The 20,628-nt window shown below is 37.6% G+C and overlaps 1 protein-coding gene and 1 long non-coding RNA gene across 3 annotated transcripts in view; one reads left to right on the top strand and one right to left on the bottom strand.

Annotated features, from left to right (window-relative positions):
• LOC108384742 (uncharacterized) overlaps positions 1–20,628 on the top strand; it is a 98,653-nt gene that overhangs the window by 2,188 nt on the left and 75,837 nt on the right. The gene's annotated exons all lie outside the window — the stretch shown is intronic.
• Positions 3,683–20,628, bottom strand: part of ANXA10 (annexin A10) — an 81,966-nt gene continuing 65,020 nt past the window's right edge. For both annotated transcript variants that reach the window (XM_037024737.2, XM_037024736.2), the window contains 6 exons: positions 12,152–12,205; positions 11,964–12,057; positions 11,233–11,328; positions 9,434–9,492; positions 5,800–5,922; positions 3,683–4,001 (listed from right to left, as the gene is read on the bottom strand). In XM_037024737.2, the coding sequence (XP_036880632.2) occupies positions 3,933–4,001; positions 5,800–5,922; positions 9,434–9,492; positions 11,233–11,328; positions 11,964–12,057; positions 12,152–12,205 (495 nt within the window). In that variant the 3' untranslated portion in view covers positions 3,683–3,932. The remainder of the gene's footprint in view (positions 4,002–5,799; positions 5,923–9,433; positions 9,493–11,232; positions 11,329–11,963; positions 12,058–12,151; positions 12,206–20,628) is intronic.

The raw sequence follows: 20,628 nt of genomic DNA, 5'->3' as shown, positions 1-20,628 counted from the left end.
TTAAAATGGCCCCTTTAGATTGAATTCACATTTTTAAAAACATGCTAAGGCTTCCTGGTTAACAGGTTGATTTAAAAAAAATATATGTGATACGCAATTTTGGGTTTATGTTTTTGCAGTATTTCTATGTTCTTTGGGGTTCTGTGTTCTGCAATATTTCTGCAATGATTCTGAAATATTTCAATAGAACTGGAAATCAAAGGGAAAGTCAGTTCTTGTCTCTGTAGCTGTATCTCAAAACTCTAATTGTGAGGCTCACTGAAGTAGTCACTTACCTGTTAGTAACCATAGTAGTATTGCTGGTCTATTAGGAAAGATTAGGGCCTTGAATAAGATGCACTCAGTTCTTCAATTTATGAATGCACTCAGTTCTTCAGTTTATTAACTGCCTGGTCCTCTGTAAGCTATAAAACCATTCTTATCCTCTGATTACACATCTGTAGAACTAGAGGTAATAATTCCAACAATATGGAATTATTCAGAGGGTTATAGGAGAAAGCATAGAAATTTTTTTTCAAAAGCCACATTTATATTAAAAATGCTTACATAATTTGTGGTAAGATATGAAATGTATATACATTTTTACTAAAAAAAAAAAAAGTAAAGAATGGACATCCATGAGATTGTATGCTTCCAGAGCAGTTGTTTGATCTTGCCCTAAATTCTCTGCTTTGAGGTATTTCAGGGGAAACACTTGAGGAGGAAACAGCTTTTGCGCTAATCATTGAAACAAACATGATTGTCCAGGCTGTGCTTCCCATTATTTCTCAATACAACCGACCGGTGGGCTTAATCAAATAAGGTTTACACACGATCTATCTGCAGACCGGGGAAGGTGCTGATCCTCTTCAAGGGCACACCCTGAGCACGCCAAGTGAGGAACTCCAGGGGAAGTCTGCCTTCTCCGGGCTGCTGTTGGCCTTTGAACACCCTGTTCTGTTTTTCTAGAATGCTCTTACCCTATATTTATCTGAAAACTCCAGATAATTCATCTTCAAAATCAGTTTCAAGTCATCACCTCCTGGAGAAGGCTTCAGCTTTTTCTGGCACTCCCTGCTTTGGCCCCCCATCCTGTCTAGTTCATTCACCAGCCAAAATATACCCTCAGCATATCATCACCTCTTAGTGATCTTCCAACTTGTCTTTTTATTTCTCTACACCATGTGCTTCTTGAGACCAGTGGCCTTTAGGATATTGCCTGGAAGAATGTCTGATATTATACTAAATGCCTAATAAAAGTTGATTGAGTGAATTAATTAAAGAAATAGTCATCAAAATTAAGTTTATGAGGAATTGTATTGGCTAATAAAAGCTAGAAACAGGAATTGCTGCAAAGGTAAGGATTTGTGACAGAGTGGTATGGCCAACACTTCTGGAAAATGTCCAGGAGAGAGTAGGAGTGGAATACACCTAGAGCACAGATGAAATAATTTATGTAAAACACAAGACAATAAAGGGAGGAAGAGGTGGCTGGAGCACAAGTAGTTGTATATGAGGCTGGTGGCAGGAAATTGAACTCTAAGCCATGCGTCTTTCAGTGCATGATACCATCAATGCAGGAAACCACCACTACAATCTCTGGAATGTCATGTTGACCAGTGTGCAAAGACCAGACTTGTCTACCATCTATTAAATATTGACCCTGGTAAACTTCGTGGAGTCAATGAAGGGGAAGACACAGATCTTGAGGAAAATCATAATTTTGTCACATATCTACTTCAGGTGAAGTCTCAAGGGGAGGGCACTGCTTTGTCAGCCTACAGGATTTGGGGATTTTAGATTCTTAAGCTTGCCTATCTAAGTATCCATACCAGGGCTTTTCCTATCAGGATCTTTGACATAACAGTCCTCTCAAGATTGTGCCATTTCCTTTCAGTGCTGTCACTTCTATGAGATGAAAAGCAGATATCCTTGTTTTGTTTCTGATATTAGGAAGAGGCTTTCAGGCTTTTATCATTATTATGTTAGCCTGAGTTTTATTAAATGTGCTTTATAATGTGAGGAAGTTCTCTTGTATTCCTAGTTTTCTGAGTATTTTTGTGATGAAAAGACTTTTTTCAAATGCTTATTCTACATGAACTGAGGTGATGATTTGTCTTTTTTTCCTTCACTCTGTTGAAGTTGTGCATTACACTGATTGATTTGCTTAAATCATTCATGCATCCCTGGGGTAAATCCCATTAAGTCACAGCATATGATCTTTTCAGTATGGTTTTGGACTCTGTTTGCTGGTATTTTATTGAGGATTTTTGCATCTATATTCATAAAGAATATTGGTCTGTATTTTCTTTTCTCATGTTATCTTTAGTTTGGCTTTGGTACCAGGACATATACCAGCCACAGAGAATGAGTTAGGAAGTATCTCTATTTCTTCTATTTCATGGAAGAGTTTGAAAAGATTGGTGTTAGTTCTTCTTTAAATATTTGTTAGAATTTACCAGTGAAGTCAGCTGGTCTGGACTTTTCTTTGTTGGGTTTTTTTTTTTTGTAACTGATTCAATTTCTTTACTCATTACAGGTTTTCTTATATTTTCTATTTCTTTTGAGTCAGTTTTGATAATTTGTTATTTCTAGGAATTTTTCCATTTAACCTAGGTTTTCTATTTTTTGTGTGTGTATAGAGTTGCTATTCACAGTACTCTTGCATAATACTTTTTATCTCTATTGCATCAGTAGAAATATTTTCATGTTCATTTCTGATTTTGTTTTTCCATCATCTTCTCCCTTTTTGTCTTTGTCAGACTAGCTAAATGTTTATCAGTTTTGTTGAACTTTTGATCATTGGACTTCTCTATTGTTTTTCTATTCTGTATTTCATTTATCACTACACTAATCTTTTTTATTTCCTTCAGATCACTTAGGTTTTAGATTACTCTTCTTTATCTAGTTCCTTAAAGTGTAAAATTAGGCTGTGGATTTTCAATCTTTCATCTTTTTTCAGTGTAGGCATTAACGGGTATAAATTTCCTTCTGAGCACTTCTTTTTCTATATCTCATAAGTTTTGGTATGTTGTGCTTTTACTGGCATTTGTTTCTAAGTGTTTCTGTGATTCTGTTCTTGACCCATTGTTTGTGTGCTGTTTAATTTACACATATTTCTCCATTATCCAATTTTCCTTCTGTTAATGATTTCTAGTGTTACATCATTATGGTCTGAGAAGATACTTTGTGTGACATGTATTTTTGAATATATTGAAACCTGTTTTATAGCCTAATATATGTTCTTTTCTAGAGAATGTTTGAAATTCACATGGGAAAAATGTATATTCTGCTGTTAGGTGTAGTCTCCCAAATATGTCTGTTAGGGCTTGTGGTTGAAGGCACTTATTTCCTTACTGATCCTTTGTCTATGTGTTCCATCCATTGTTGAAAGTGGAGTATCAAAGTCTTAACTATTATTTCAGAAATGTCAGTTTCTCCCTTCTAGTCTGTCAGTGTTTGCCTCATTTGGGGAGGGTTCTGTGGTTTGAAGTCAATTTGTTTTTAATTGTTATATATTCTAGATGAAATAACACTTTAATCAATATATAATTTCTTAAAACAGATTTTGATTTAAAGTGTATTTGTCCAAATTTAGGAAAGCTATCCTGGCTCCCCTTTATTTATTCTTTGCATGGAATGTGTTTTCCATCCTTTCACTTTTTTTGTAGGGAATCGGTAGTTCACATTTAAATAAAATCTATTTCAATGCAATAATATATTTATTCCATGATACACAATTTAATGAACTGCTGATTTAGATAATTAGTGCAAATCCAGTCTCACATACTTTTATCAATAGATTTTTCTTTGGTTAGAATAATTTTAAGATAGGAGAGAAAATATGATTCCAGAGTTTTGCTATAGTGCTACTAACTGCAAATTCATTACAAAATCTATATTTTGATGTATCTATAAAGAAGAATACACAGTCCTCCGAATCTTCCCTTGACTTAGTAATTGTCAGCATCGCCAGCACAGATCGCAAGCAGAGCTTTCTCATAATGCCCTGACGCAAAATTCTGGAAAGAAAAAAACACAATGTATTTGAAATAATGTCATAGTATTTCTTAAAAAGAACCATCATTACTCTGAAATACAGTATAAAAGACCCATGGGCCATTAGCTTTTCCAAAATTACTTCTTCATCTAAAAATTTAATGTGTACTGAGAACAATATCCAGTGGAAGCTACTGAAAAATAATGCCATCCTTATAGTCGGTAGAACTGGGTGTATATAATGTTGATTGAACCCTAATGTGTATTTATAAGAAGAATAACTTGCAGCAGAATTTAATCTTCTCCTCAACTTTAGAAAAATGCACCCTAATATTGTTATATATCAGTATAGAGTCTGGAGGGCAAATTGACAGTTTGTCTCAAAAGTCTTAAAAATGTCTACACTCATTAATGCAGTAATTCTACTTCAAGAAACATATCCTAAGGAAATACTTATCAATTATTGATAAGCATGAAAATTTATGCGTAAAATATACACCATAATATTATTGGCAATGGAGAAAAAGTAATCAGCAATATATAATAATGTGGGGTAGTTTACGTGCATTTCAACTTATGCAATGAGATACCATGATTCAACAAAAATATTTCATAAGACATATTAATATTTCTATTTTAAAAAGATAGAACCTAAAAAAATTTTATTACTGGTTATCTGTGACAGACAGTAAGGGCATATTTTATCTTCTTTTTATGGCCTATAATTTCTAAGTTTTTCAAAACAATGATAGTGATGAATAAATTGAGTTATAAAACCTTTGTTAAAAATCAACTATCATTTTAATGTGCAAAGTTATGCAATTATAATTATCATTCACTGCTTTAAATATACATAGGAGAGTTGCATTTACTAATATGTAAGTATTAATAGACTTTGAGGTGGCTATGATTAATTGCATTAAATATATTAGAATTAGTTTATTCATTTGGAAAATGAGTTATGACATTCATTTCTCAGTGAAAAATGTTTACCATCACTAAAGTTTAAGTTTTTGGTGATGGATGTAAGGAGCGATTTATCAGACAAAAGAATAAGATTTCTCTTAACTGCTCTGACTTTTCCTCTTGGAAACTGCTTTGGCTACCCAAGGGCCTAACGGCCTTCTGGTTTTTGTGTTTTCTTGGTCCTTGGATTGTTAACGTTCTTCTGGATCCCTCTTTTAATAAGCTAAAAATCTATTTTGTACAATTGAAAATTTCAATGGAAAACAATGTGGACAGGGTAACAGCTCTTTTATGTACAAAGTATAAGTTAAGATATATTCTCAGGGCCCTGTGCTTGGTTTAATGCTCTGCTGCTGCCATCTTAAAATTCTTTAAAAGTTTTTGAGCAAGGGATCAAGCATTTTCATGTTCATTAGGTGTCCAAATTACACAGGCAGTCCTGTGTATTCTGAACATTGTTTGCTAGGTTTTATGAAAATCCAGGTTAAAGTTTAGCCATATCGGAATGAAGAAATGGGCTTGCTTCTGACTCATTGCTTTTTTGATCTTCAAGGGCTAAAGGGATAAAGATATGTAGAATTTCACAAAACTGTCAATGGTAAATTCCTCCAAATGATCAGTTTTGGAATTTGAGCACATCAGTCGTCATTGTTTAGCATGCGTGGAGGGCCGAAGTGTGCTGCTGAGGTGTGGCCATTGCCCGAGTGCCCGCCGAGGCTGTCAGGGGCACACGGCATGGAACCCCTGCTAGAACATCAGCATTTTAGACTCTAACATGACGTTATTGAAGGCTCTTATTTCAGCTTCCAAAAGGATAAAATGTGGGTCAAAATAAATCACATGTAGGACACTTACTTTGATATCATGAAATAGGGATTTTCCGTATCTTTCCTTGTATCGTTTTCTTATGGTCATCAGGTCTATTTCACTTCTGGCAATTAGAATCCTGATTACGGTTTTATTATGGAAACCTAAGTCCTAAAAGATATAGAAAATGAGAGGAAAAAGTGAGAGAACAGTATCTTAATCTGTCTGAAATAGACTCACCCCTTTTCCTGAAGCAATAAAACAATCTTTATCCTGCCTGTATCCCTCACACTCTGGCACCACCATCGGGGGATGCCCTAGTCAGGTACAGTCACCTCTGTGATGTCTCCCTCCCCTTTACTGTGTACATACAATGAAGTATGCCACCTACTTTGCTTCAGTTACTTATTAATTTACTATTTGTGTATTTATAGTATAACTGGCATACAATATCTTACTATTTCTTTAAGTAAACATCATAGTGATTCAATATTTTTATACATTAAGAAATAATCCCCGTTGAGTGTAGTTGCCATCTATCCACCTACAAAGTTGTTAAAATATTATTACCTATATTCCTCGTGCTGTACATTACATCCCCATGACATTTATTTTATAACGTGTACCTCTTTATTCCTTTCACCTGTTTTGCCCATCCCCCAACCCTTTTCCCGGCTGGTAGCCAACAGTTTGTTTCCTTTATCTGAGAGTCTGTTTCTGTGTTGTTTTTTCTGTTCATTTGTTTTGGTTTTTACACTCCACATATAGGTAAAATCATATGGTATTTGTCTTTCTCTGACTCACTTCACTTAGCATAATGCCCTCTAGGACCATCCATGTTGGTGCAAATGGCAAGATTTCTTTCTTTTTTTTATGGTTGAGTAATATTCCTGTGTGTGTGTGCAACCCATATCTTTTTCGTCCATTCATCTATTGATGGACGCTTAGGTTTGCTTCTATAATTTGGCTGTTATAAATAATGAAGCAATGGACATAGCGGTGCATATGTGTTTTTGAGTCAGTGATTTTGTTTTGGTGGGTAGTATGGAATTTCTATTTGCAGTTTTTTGAGAAACCTCCTTGCTTTCCATAGTGGTTGCACCAATTCATATTCCCACCAACAGTGCACAAGGGTCCCCTTTTCTCCACCAAATAACTTCATCAACACTTGTTATTTCTTGCCTTTTGGATAGTGGCCATTCTGACTGGTGTGAGGTGATACCTCATTGTGGCTTTTCCCTGATGATTAGTGATCTGGAGCATCATTTCATGTGCTTGTTGGCCACCTGTACATCTCCTCTGGCTGGAGCCAGAGCTGGGGGTGGAGGGTGGCCTAGTAGCAACCTACATCTTGGGCCCTGTGCCCACCTGCACCATCAGGGCAGAGAGGATGGAGAACAGCACTCTGGTACCTTGGATGTATGAGGGTTCCTGCAGTTTCCCCCATTTGGCAGATGCATTAGGGTTTGTAAAAGTGTAAATAGATTCCTTCACTTATGGTCTACTTGCTCTGTGCATGGCAGGGTGGTGGTGGTGGTTTTTTGCTTTGCAGAGAGTGACCCAGAGCACTGTATATGGGCCACTGAATCTGTGTGGGCCCCTCAGTGGGACCTCTCTCTGCTCTGGGATCCTGGTTACTTGCCTCTGTCTGCCTCTCCTTTCCCAGGTGGTCCCCTCCACCCTTTGTGTCATGCAGGAGCAGCTCTGTTTGTGGGTGTAGATGGTGTGCCTGGGAGGAGGTGGGCTGGTCCTTCTAGACCACCCTGGTGTCTCCCTTCTACTCTACTTCTCGAGTGCCGTGTAGCCCCACCAGTGTCCTGGCCTTAGTCTTGGCCCTCATTGTTCATCCAGTTCCTCAAGTCTTGCTGCCTTCTTATCCTGGGCAACTTTCATATGCCTCCGTCGCCTGCCTTAGGAAATGCAGGCCTGACACATGCTCTTTCTAGGCATCCTGTGGTGCCAGGGGATCCCAAATTCTGTTAGGTGAACATTGATGTGTCTGAATAAGACAGCAATTATATTCTTATTCCATAGTCTATTTTTAATATTGTAAAAATAAGAATTCCAGGTACTTAAAGTATTTGCTGTTTTAAATTTGAATACTAAAATGTACAAAAATCAATTTCTGTGCACTAGCTCCAGAAAGCATACTGCTTTACAAATCAATTTCAAATTGTCTGTTCAAATGGAGTAAGGATGACATCCAGTGGACAGAAAGCATAACCTAATTTTTGATTTTGGAATATTTGAGTGTAGACCTAAGTTTTCATAATTTGAGGTGGTTAAAGTAATTGATCTAACCAAGTTTCCATATTTAAGTTATATATCATTCACTTAGAATGAACTATTAAAAAAAAAACCCAGAGACTTTCTTTGGTTAGGAGTGGTGAAAACAGCTATTGACCTACATCCAAAGTCCTTGTACATCAAAATGTGATTACTTGAATATACAACCTCCCTCTTTATCTCCAAATTATCTGTGAGGATACATGCCTTTTTTGCATTGCAACCCACACAATAGAGATGTAATTTTATTTATTATTAGAATAAGTAGCTCTCAATTTGACATAATTAGAATCAGAGTAATTGTGCTTTATTTCCTGTCATCATTCACAGGTGAAACTTTATTCTGTTGTTGGAGAATAAAACCGTTGAAATCACCCAATAGCATTGCCCAATGCACTATTTCAAATAAATTTTTAATCAAATCAACTTTCTCTGTTTGGATATAGAATAAAAGAGAAGCAGAGGACTGTGAATACTGATCTTTTCCCTGTGTTCTGAGGGTACATAAGTTTTTGCACATAAATAAAACTACTTTTTACACAAATATGTAGTAGAAATATTCTTCACAGTGAGCATATTTTCCCAGGATGCTAGCTACTTTTAAGAGGTTAGGCTATAAAAAGTACTTTGAGGATAAAATACTCTATTAAAATTACTGTAGACTGAATTGTTTTTTAATAATTTTCATTGAGTTTTCAGGGCTATGATAAATATATAATGATTTGTATCAGACCTTTTCCTTTTCTAAATACGTTTCATGCATATTATGGATAAGGTGTGCATTATCTTATGCATTTAAGAGTTTGTTTCTTTAAAAATGAATGCACCAAAGGATGTGTGATTCATATCACATTGAACTATGAAAAAGTTTCATTTTATTACAAAAATAGTTTATGGTCTATCTCTTTTTAACTATTCTTAAAAATAACACTCTATGTTTAAAGACAATCACTGATATTATTATTACTTTTTTTTAACTTCAGGAATATAGCAATTAGCAATTTCTTCCTAAGAGTTTGTAATGTTTTGATATTTTCTGCTTGATGACAAACTTGCATAAATATGAAGTTGAGGTGTTTGGCAAGATATCAAAGCATTTGGATTTGCTACTTTCCTCAGATACATAATTCCCTTAGGCACATAGGGGAAATGTTTCCCCCAAATCTTACTTCTTAGGTAACTCAATTTAATATACAATTCAAAGCATTATTTTTATTTGATGGGTCTCATTTGGGTGTATATTTTCTTCACTCAAGCACAATTTTTTTGAAATGACTACGTTTGCATACAAGTTCAAAAATGGGAATCATAATTTAAATAAAGGAAGTAAAACTAGTCCTTTGAGGAAGTTGGCATGGTTTTTGGAGAAATTTTTAAAACATGTGGGCATACTTACATGGATTGCAGTATGTAGCCTATAAGCAAAATAGGCTGGTTTGTCTTGAACACAGAGTACTAGAAAAAAATCAGAGAAAATAGAAAGTTTGAGAATGACATGCATTTTCTTGAGAATTTGAGAAACCATGAGAATGCTTTTTATTTTTTTCTGTTACAATCCTGGGAGAATCTTAAGGAGAAACAGTATGGACCACAACTGGTCCGGACCAGCATTAGAAGGCATCTAATCAAAACCACGATGACATTAGAACAGCCTAGAACCTAGTTAACAGTTGTCCTTGATGAAGTGAGTTGATGATTCTGTAGACATTCCATAGCGTTGATTTAAATAAGTAAATACATAGCTGATTTAAATAAGTTGATTTAAATAAATGAATTAGTACGATTATGAGGCTATAACTTCCAGGCAAAATAAAATCATTGTAACTGGTTTCTCTATAGTTCAAATGATTGCTTTAGGTTGTGAGACCATGGCCTCGCCTTTCATTTATAACGTGGACCTATAAGCACTCCTGAGTCACTGTACTGCAGGAGCGCATGCTGTGTTGTCGCTTCTCTGCTCCAATTGCAGTGCCTAAATAAATGACTGGAATAGTAGATGCTCAACAAATGTTTATTGGATGACTAAATGATCACTTAAATTATTTTCTAGTATTTCTGACACTTGCTGTTCCCTCTCTCATGCTCACTATTTGCTTTGTGGCGAGAGTCCGGCAGCAGGAAGAGAGTTGCCTTGAGGTGCAAATGGCTTGGGGTCTAGTCACAACTTTGTTGCTAATTAGTTGATAGACTTTGGGGCAGTCGCTTAACCTCCTCAGTCTTTGTTTGTAAAATAAATTTTGATGTGATATGTGGTTATTAAATTATGTTGAGAATTTGCTGAATTATGCACCTTATTCTCAGAAAAACACATAGATGTTTTATATCTTGTATACTATTCTAGGGATTTCATAGAAACTGCCAAACCCTTTTGTGGAACCCTATCTTTAAACTCCCTTACAAGATAAACTATAAACTTTCTGTCTTTTCTCAGCTCTCTTGTCGATGTTTGTCTATCATTCTGGGAATGGAGAATCACAGTATATATTTTCAAAAAATCCCTGACTAACCGGTTACTTGGTGTGTGCCTGCTACGGGCACATTTTACCACAACCCCTCATTTGTAGTCTCTCCAATGTGTCTTTTCAGTCATAGCACAGCCCAAGGTAAAGCCTGGGTGGTTTAGTGGTTTTTATGGACAGCCTCCACTGTTTCCCACTGTTACCTTTTCCTACCAGGAGGGAGGGGGAGGCATACCCCTCTCAAAATAGCCTGGAGAAATTGCTACAAAGTAACAATGTGGCAAATCTTTTTTAGGGTAGAACTTACTGCTAAAGGCAACCCCATTAGAGATGGTAACAGAAAAGGCTTTTCCTCTTGGATAAAAGGAAGCTATATTGTGAGAATTTATCTGCCCTTTAATGAGGGATGGAAATCAGTATACATAAAATAAATTAAAGCCGTGAGTCCCAATTACCTGAGAAAGAATATCTTCTAATGTTTCCTAGTGTGAGAGTTGAACCAGCTATTAAGGAAGGTATTATTTCATTAAAGTTCTCAAGTTTCCAGTTTAGTTCATTGTACCAGTAGCTGATGTATATTTTTCTTCTATAGAGTTAACATCTATTCTAAATAATTAAATTTAGGGAAAGTGACTCAATAAAATGCTTATGCATGCATCCTTAATTCAATCAAGGTGAATCAACATTTACTGTGCAAGAAGTCTGCATGCTGTATACCAAATAAATTATTACTTACCAATTGCAGCTAGCAGCTCTTGAAAGTATCCATCATAACATTCATTAATAGCATCCACTATGGTTTGACCAGAGACAGTTTGAAATTCCTGGAAAACTTCAACAAATTGATATAATTCAAAGGATGTTTTGTAAGTATTATAAATTTAAATACAAATGTTGATTAGATTGCTCTACATAGTGATGGTAAATAAAGTATAGGGGTAGGAGTTGAGTTGGAGTAGGCCATCTTTTAAAAAAAATGTATAGACATTTGTGGGTTTTATATGTAGAAAAAAAACTAAAAGAATTTTAAAAACAAGGGGAACAAAGGTATACCAGTTTGAGGAAAGTCAAACTCTAAACTAAATAAATCATGATGACCTTAACTCATTATGCACCTAATTAAACTGTACTCACCATATTCTTTTCAAGACAACATATAATACACCTAATAGGAAATAGCTAATTTATTTGAGTAAGTTCTCCATAAAAAACAGACAGTTTAAAAATATTCCGTATTTAAAGGTTTTATAATTCATTTACTGGAAAAAAAATTAATTACAGGGAAATTTTATTTCTTAGTAGCATTACTAGGTGAGGCAGATCTGTGTAAATATAATTCAAAATAAGGGCCTGTGAGATAACTGGCCTTCTTCCATTTCTATGTAACATTTCCCTTTTCCCCCAGTTAACTACTTGCCTTTTGTTATGTAGTCAGTTAAGTAGCTGAAGAGAAACATGAATAATTACCCAGCCACAGCTGTTGATAGCTTTTGTTGCACAGGATCATTTGCAGCAAGGTTTTGTGTTCCCCTGTCTTCAGCTGGCAGGCTTCCCACAGGACCTGAAACGTCATAGAGCAGGAAACAGCAACATTACAGCCCAGCCCAGGTTAACTAAGGCTCTTGGCAGCCGTACTGAGAGCTGGCTCTAGTTACCATTGCATCCTGAGCAGCCATGGCAGGGTCTGTGTATCCTTCCTCTCTGGTTCCCTACAAATAAGCACAGGTTTCCCTTTGTAAATGTTCTTAATTGACAACCCATATGGGATTATTGTGACACAAATCTTTGAGCTACAAACTCAGTGATAATTCCTAAGAAAGTTCTATCATTATTCAGTCACTCTACATTTCTTGAAAACTTTATGAAATACGGTATTTTTCAAAAACATGGGTCCTTGTTTTGTTTCCATTGCAGCAGTGGTAATCTTCCCAAGGTGTTGAGATGTTTTGACTGTTCCAACCCTATGTGCAGACCCCCCAGCTTCTTTCCCCCCAGCAAACTTAGCATCCGAGAACGCCTGGCCATGGTGGGACAGGTGGGGTGCAGATATCGTCAGAGCAACAGCGCAGGGGGAAAGAAGAGGTTCGTGTTCAGTCTTTGACTCATAAAAATAAGAAATATGCAGCAATAAAATAATCATGAAATCCAGATTTTATGGAGAGAGAAGATTTTGCAAATGTGTTTCAGGCCTTCTCCTTCATCATAGAAAGAACAGACATGACCAGGTTGAACTAAGAGGTGTCCACTAAGCAGGATGGAAGGAGGACGAGTCAGTGCAGGACCTCTGGTCCCCAAGGAGTGTGAGGCAGGAGAGATATGATCCGACAGTTCATGTAACCTTTCCTTTGGGTCGAGACCCAGAGAGAATGCATCTGTGTGTCCTTAAACTATGCTGAGAGAATGCTGAGGGTACAGTGGCTTCTGGTCCTCTCACCTTTCTGGAGTTTGGAAATAACCACACTGCAGTGAACTCAGTGATAACAGCAAGATTGAACAGAGGAAAGTCCCAAATACAACTCTCTTGAATTCATATGAATCTCTAAGTAGCATGAATGGGCCCCAAATTTATTATCTGCTCCTGATGGAGGAACTTGGATGCTAGTTGAGAACTGGCTGTGGAGCATCACAGATGGAGTGTCTGTGACCAGGGCAGGGACCGATTGTTCCTCCATCTGGAGACTGCAAGTAAGACCCCACTGGCTGGAATTGTGTGGGAGGCACAGCTAGACATTTGGGGGATTCTTCATCTACAGTGAGAGCAAAGGTGAGGCCAAATCATCACGAAAGGTTAACTGGCTCTGACCAGACAGAAAATGAATCATAGATTCACCAGCTGCTGGTTTGGCATGTGACACTGAGGAACACTCATATCCCCGTCATGTACATCTCCTATGTTGCATGGCCAGAGTTGCTCTGAACTTCTATTCCATAGCCGGGGTGAACCAGGATGCAAAAGTATCTTGATGATCCAAGGACCCCAACACTCTTGTCACCAAGACATCTCATGAACCACACACACCTCTTCACCAGGTACCCTCTTGGAGAGAAGTAGAGGGGAGCCCCAGACATCTGACAGTTGGAAGTTTAACTCAGTAAGTTTATGAATGAGATTGAACATGCAGTTGCATTGACTGTTCAAAGCATGGATTAAATCCATCATAGGAGGTTTAGGGTTTTTCTCTTGTTTACCAAAAGCTGGGGGCATATGAGAAAGATCAATTTATTCATAGAGAGATAAATAAACAACAATTTCTTGTGAGTAAATTTGTAGCCCTTGAAAACTTAATATGTTCACTCATAACTCCACAATTGTGAACCATCTAGAGGTGAACAGCTAAAGGAAGAATGATATGAGCTTATCAAACACGTTCCCTCTGCCTCATTTCACTAGCCTAAAGTATCATGCACACACACATTTATTTTTAAAACCCGTGTATTTATGTATAGAAGTGTGCTTCATACATATATGAGCAAGGAATACAAAACACTTAAAGAGTGAATGTAATTTTAGTGAGTGGTAGAATTATGGGTTTTATTTTATTTCCAAATTAGTGAAATGTTGAGGTGCAGAGACCTTAGGGGTTGTGTAAGTCTTGCTCTTAACTTGAAGGTAAAAAATAAACAGGCTTACAGAAATGAAGTGATTTGCCTAGGGTCTGATAGTTAGAAAACGGGGTCACTTTTCTCTCAGTGCCATTTCTGGCCCTGAGATTTGGTTACTATACTCTTCCCTTATCTCAAAGAATTCATTATTTTCAGCCAGTGTCCTCTGGTCATTCTCTTATGGTTTTACTTATACCAAGCAACAAATAACTAAAAACAATTCATATGTTATTAATATGCCAATCAATATGCTGTATGTTCTGTGGATATATACCATTTATTTGCTACCATGAGCTTACATGGTAATTCTCTGTCTTTAGCTCATCTGGCCTCTCAGTGGGATGTGATGTGACTGGTCACTCTCTCCCCTTGCTATGTCCATCACTGCCCCCCCAGGACCCTGCACTCTCTTGTTCTTTCTCTTTGCTTCACTGGTTACTCCTTCTCAACCTTGTGTACTGTTTCCTTTTTTACTTTGCAATCTCTTAATAATGGAAAGTCATAATATTCAGTCTTTGGGCCCATTCTTGTCTGTATATATAATCCTTCTGTATCTACAAACTTTTACCATTTGTGTGGCCTTAAATTCTATCTATACAGTAATGACAGCCAAAGTTTATATCTCTCACTCAGATCTGTCATCTGAACTTCAGATGTGTATTTTCATTTCACTTATAGTAAAGGCCAAAATCCTTACAATGGCTGCAGATACAGCATCATCTCACCACCTGTTACTTCTCCTTCCTCATCTACCACTACTCCAGAACATTCCCTTTGTTGGCTCAGGTGGCACCGACTGGCTTCCTTGCTAAAATTTATACCCATCAGCCATTCTCTCACTTTAAACTTTTCCTCTAGTTCCTCCCTTTGCCTGGAATGCACTATCAGAGACATTCATTTGCCAACTCATTCATTTCAAATCTTTGCTCATATATCATCTTCTCAGCGAGGTTTACTCCAACCAACTGGTGTAATATTGCAGCCTACCCATGACACCCAGCCCAACAATCCCTGTCGCTTACCATGCGCTGCCATATCTTTCATCACCTTCTAACATTCTTTATAATGCCCTGTTATTAAGATTTCTCTTGAGTTGTCTATATTCCCTCACTAGAATGTAATCTTTTAAAGTCTGGTGTCTTTGTCTTGTTTGTTCACTACTAATTCCCAATTGGCATATTGTAGGCATTAGACAAATCTAACTGAACCAATAATAAGTGCAGGAAGGAAAGCTAAGGATGACTTTTAGACAGCAGAACTCAAGATCATTTAGCAGATATAGAGAGATTTTCTGCAGCATTGACATTTTCTTAGTGTTTTCTAATCAAACTATATAGTTAAGTAAGCAAACTTCCCTTGCAATGTTTGTGAGAAATATTTAAGATTTTCTGCAGTTCTATGTATTTGAAAATTTTTTGAAAGATAAGATTTTTGGGTATTTAACTTGAAATGGTGCCCATCTGTTTACTTCTTTGTGCAGGTAATTTCCAAGAGCACTCTAAGTAGACTGGTAGCTTTAAAAAACTGTGAGTTTAAAAATAAAGACATGGATAAGCAAATTTATAAGAGACTACCGAGGTGGAGTCAAGCTGACTTTGTCCACACAAAAGCTTAAGTGTTTATGTGTGACTGACATAGATGTCAGAGAACAGACAACAATGAGTACCGAATGTGGCTTGGGGCAAAATAAAAATGAGACAGGAAGATATAAAGGGAGTTAAAATCTAGCTGAAAATATCTGAGGAGATTAGTTGACTGCTGATGATTATTAAAAACCAGTGGTACCAACACCCCCGGAGGCCTCCCTGGACAAGCAGAAAGCTCTCACGAGGTGAAGGAACTCTGACAACCAAGATGAGGAGCAATCTGGGTAGTTTCCATTCTTTCTCTCTGGAAGAACACTTATCAGCTCCAGTGTAATTTGCATATACTGATTAATTAATCTCTAAGTGATTATTATTTTTTTAAATTTGACTGGTATTAGATCTTCTGTCAAATATAGTGTAACAAAAAAACACAGGAAGTGTTGTGAGCCAGTCTAATGACTGGCATAAGTTTTCAAGAAAAATGTGTTCTGGCTTGAGTTGTTTCCTTATCAGAAACAGCCCTGTCAGAAAATACTTTGTAGATTAAGTGAAAGATCTTCTCTCAGACTCAGAGAAAGAGATGGCAGAGTAGGAAGGCAAGGCAGAAACCTCCTCCCACAAGCATGTAAAGGAAGAAACTACAACCAGTACAACTAACCTGGAAAACGACCTGAAGACTGCAGGCCAGGCCACCCAACCTGGGGAAGAAGAGAGGACCACACAGAAAAGGGCAACATGGCTGAGTGTCACAGGAGTGGGACCCAGCCTTCCCTCATCACAGCCCACAGGGGGGAGGAAGAGGAACCCAGAAACTCTGCACACCTGGCCCTGGATCCAGATCTTCTCCAGGAGAGCAAGTCCATGTTACCGTGGCTCCTGGTGATGAGCGGGACTGAACACTAGGGAAAGGTGCAACGCTCTGAGAAGAGGAGACTCCGGCTGCTCGTGGAGGACAGGCACACTTCACTGGTCCTGAGACCCAAAACGGAGGCAGCAGTCTCAAAGACTTGCCAGCAGTGGGAGGGGTGCCAGAGGGGTCAAGGACTAGATGGAGCTTTCTCCTCAGGAGAAAGGGCAGGTGGAAGATACCTCCCCAACCCTCCCTCAGCCCAACAGCTAGGGAACTTTTGGGAACCCCAGACACTCCACCCCACTCATTGGCAACTCAGCCCAGAGGTGCCTCTCTGCACACACTGCCAGTGAGTAACCCACTTGGTCCAGCAACAGTGATAGCTGCCTGGCAGGCAGAGGTAGACGTTCCCAGCTTTCTCAGCCCTGTCTCAGCCCAACTGGGGAGATGCCTGCAGGAGCCAGCTCCAAGAGCTCCTTCCTACCTATGGGTGTCCATGCCTGCATCCTGTCCTGCCCCAGAGCTGCACGATGGCTTGGCCCATCCCATTTCCCTGCAGCACAGCCATCGCTGTAGGGCAGGCAGATGGTGGCCCTGTTGCCCCCATTGCAATCCAGGCAGAGGACTCTGCTATGATCACAAAGGTGACTGAGGCAATCTGCCAGTGCTGCAGATTCATTAAGGCAGCTCTGCCCATTGCACACCAACAGCCACTGAGGCTCCCACAAAGTAGAGCCAGGCACTGGAGAGTAGAGTCTTAAGCTTCTAGGTACCACAGGGCACCTCCTTCATAAAGCTATTACTCTCTAGGCCAGGAGGCATAGCAGATACATCCAATACAAGGGAAGAAACACAGACACCCTGAACAAATGGGGAGGCAGGGGAATATGTTCCAAACAAAATTACAGGACAAGACACCAGAAAGAGGGCTAAGTGAAATGGAGATCACCAAATCTTTTGATGAGGATTTAAAAGTAAAAGTCATAAATACACTCCCTGATTTTCAGAAAAGTATTGAAGATCTGAGGGAGGACTTCAACAAAGAGATAAAAGAGCTGGCAAAAAGCCACTTAATGCTGAAGAATACAATAACAGAATGAGACACACAGTGGAGGGAATGAATAGTAGATTGGTGCAAATAGAGGAGACAGTCAATGAGCTGGAAATGAGAGAACAGAAACACAATGAAGCTGAGGAAAAGAGAGAGAATATCCCTAGGAAGGAAAGATTGATGAGAGCTGTGTTACCTATCCAAATGAACAATATTCACATAATAGGGGTACCAGGAGGAGAAGAGAGAGACAAAGGAATATAAAATGTCTTTGAGGAAATAATTATTGAAAACTTCCCCAGTCTGGGAAACAAAATAGACACTCAGGTCATGGAAGATCAGAAAGCCCCTAACAAAAGAACTCCAGGAAGACAACACCAAGACACATAGTAATTAAAATGGAAAAGATTAAGGATAAAGAGAGAGTACTGAAAGCAGTCAGAGAGAGAAAAAAAGATTACTTATAAAGGAAACCCATCAGGCTATCAGCAGACTTCTCAGCAAAAACTTTACAGGCCAGAAGGGAGTGGCATGGAATATTTAATGTATTGAAACAGAAGGACCTTCAACCAAGAATCCTCTACTCAGCAAGATTATCATATAAATTTGAAGTAGAGATTAAACAATTTCCAGAAAAATGAAAGCTCAAAGAATTGATAACAAATAAACCAGCATTTCAGGATACGTTAAAGGAAGTGCTGTAGATGGAAATGTTCCTAAGGCTGAATAGCTTTTACCAATGAAAACAAACCCACAGAAAAGGTAGTAGTCCAATTAACTACCAAGCAAGTAGGAAATTAAAACAAAACACAAAAGCCAAATCAACTATACACAAAATCAATAAAGGGATGCACAAAAAGTACAGATTTTGGCATCTAATACATAAAGTGTGGAGAAAGAAAAAGAAAAGACACTACACCTCCTACCAGTTAGAATGACCACTATCCAAAAGACAAGAAATAATAAATGCTGGTGAGGATGTGGAGAAAGGGGATACCTCCTACACTGTTGGTGGGAATGTAAATTAGAGCAACCATTGTGGAAAGCAGTATGGAGGTTCTTCAAAACACTAAAAATAGAAATATCACTTAATGCAGTAATTCCACTCACAGGAATTTACCCAAAGAAACCAAAATTCCTGATTCAAAAACACATTTGCATTCCTGTGTTTAATGCCTCATTATTTATAATAGCCAAGATATGGAAGCAACCTAAGTGTCCATCAATAGATGAGTGGATAAGGAAGTTGTGGTACATATACACAGTGGAATATTATTCAGCCATAAAAAGAAAACAAATCCTATCATTTGCAACAACATGGATGGATCTAGAGGCTATATGCTCAGTGAAATAAGCCATGTGGTGAAAGACAAATGCCATATGATTTCACTTATTTGTGGAATACAAAAACAAAGTAAACAGAAAAAACAAAACAGCAGTAGGCTTATAGGCATTGGGAAGAGACTAGTGGTTACCAAGCGAGAGGGGCTAGGGTAGGTTAGTGGGGTAAGGGGAATAATGGGGGACAATAATTCTCAGTCATAATATAAGTTAGTCATGGGGATGGTAATACAGCATGGAGAATATAATCAATGATTCTGTCACATCTTTCTCCGCTGACAGGTAGTAACAGCACTAGAGGGGATAAGGATTTAATAATATGGGTAATTGTTGAACCACTGTGCTGTACATTTGAAACCAACATAAGATTGTATATCAGCAACAATTCAATAAAAAAAATCTTTTCTCCCAGAAAATACAACAATCATTTTCAACACTTTCTGTTTTGTGAATACCTGAAGGCTCTTATGCTTCAATTCTGTCAATCTCTAGTAATGCTCAAAAAAAAAGATTTGTCTAAATTTTCATGATGTTGAAAAGCTGTGGACAGTCTTTCCTTTGATTTTGAAAGTCAGGATTCAGAGGGAGGTAGAGTATATGATTATAACCAAAGTCTTTATGAGTATTTGAATTGGAAGGAAATTGGGGGAAGGGTGGGTTCACATCCCTTCATTTACAGAGTAAAGTTCTCTAATCTGAATCTCATGAAGGTAAAATGATAAATCCAAGGAGATACAACTGACTTATAACGGAGCCAAGAGGAAAAGATAAATAGATACACATCTTGTTCTACTATCACTATCTATCTATCGTCTATCAACTATCTATCTATCTACCTATTGGTAACACACACACACACACACACACACACACACACAGACTGAAAGTGGGAGAGAACAATGATTCCATTTAGAAGGTGGAAGAGATCTGGTTATATCACAGGACCCCACAGTACCTGGTTCGAACTTATCAGTTCTACATTTTACAACTTGGGGAGAAATTCCATTTTGTTTTTGAAACATATCTAGACAGATTCTCTCTGAAATGGTATACACCACAGACAGTGGTCAGGAGAAGTGATGGACTTTTCAAAAGTCTAATACACTTTACATTTTTTCCAATCTTCTAAATTTTCTCATCCTAAATCAGGAGTTCCAGACTGAAAACCATTAATATAGAAGTCATGAGTCAATGGAAAATCTTCAATTATTAAAAAATCTGAGAGAAAATACACAGTCTACTAAGCACTGTGAATTGCCATGGGACTTCTGATCTTCATTAAGACTATTATTAAATAGTCTATGCTATGTCTTTGAGAAGTTTTTACTTCCATTTTCTAGCATGAGTAAGGTAATTTCTATGAAATTTGTATTACTTTATACTTATAAAGTCTGTTCTACTTTTTAAGGGAAATGTATTGTGAAACCTTGTAAGTATATAATCTATGAGTAAACCGTATCAATTTTCCTTGGCTTCTTATAAAATCTAGCCTCTAGTCACCCTTATTTTTTGATTCTCTATGTTGAAAGGAAAATTTACTACACTGAAAAGCTATTTCAAGGTTAAAAAAACACACATTTAATGTTCCAACTCTAAATATTGAATTTAAGAAGTAATAACTAATCCTGTAAAATCATAATCTAAATTAAGTGAAACCCAGTGATAAAAATGAATTGTTGTTTTAAATATGCAGGTCTACAC

This window comes from Manis javanica, chromosome 3 (genome assembly GCF_040802235.1).
Source record: "Manis javanica isolate MJ-LG chromosome 3, MJ_LKY, whole genome shotgun sequence".
NCBI lineage: Eukaryota > Metazoa > Chordata > Mammalia > Pholidota > Manidae > Manis > Manis javanica.
The sequence above is the reverse complement of the archived record's forward strand: the minus strand, read 5'-3'. Positions and strand labels throughout refer to the sequence as shown.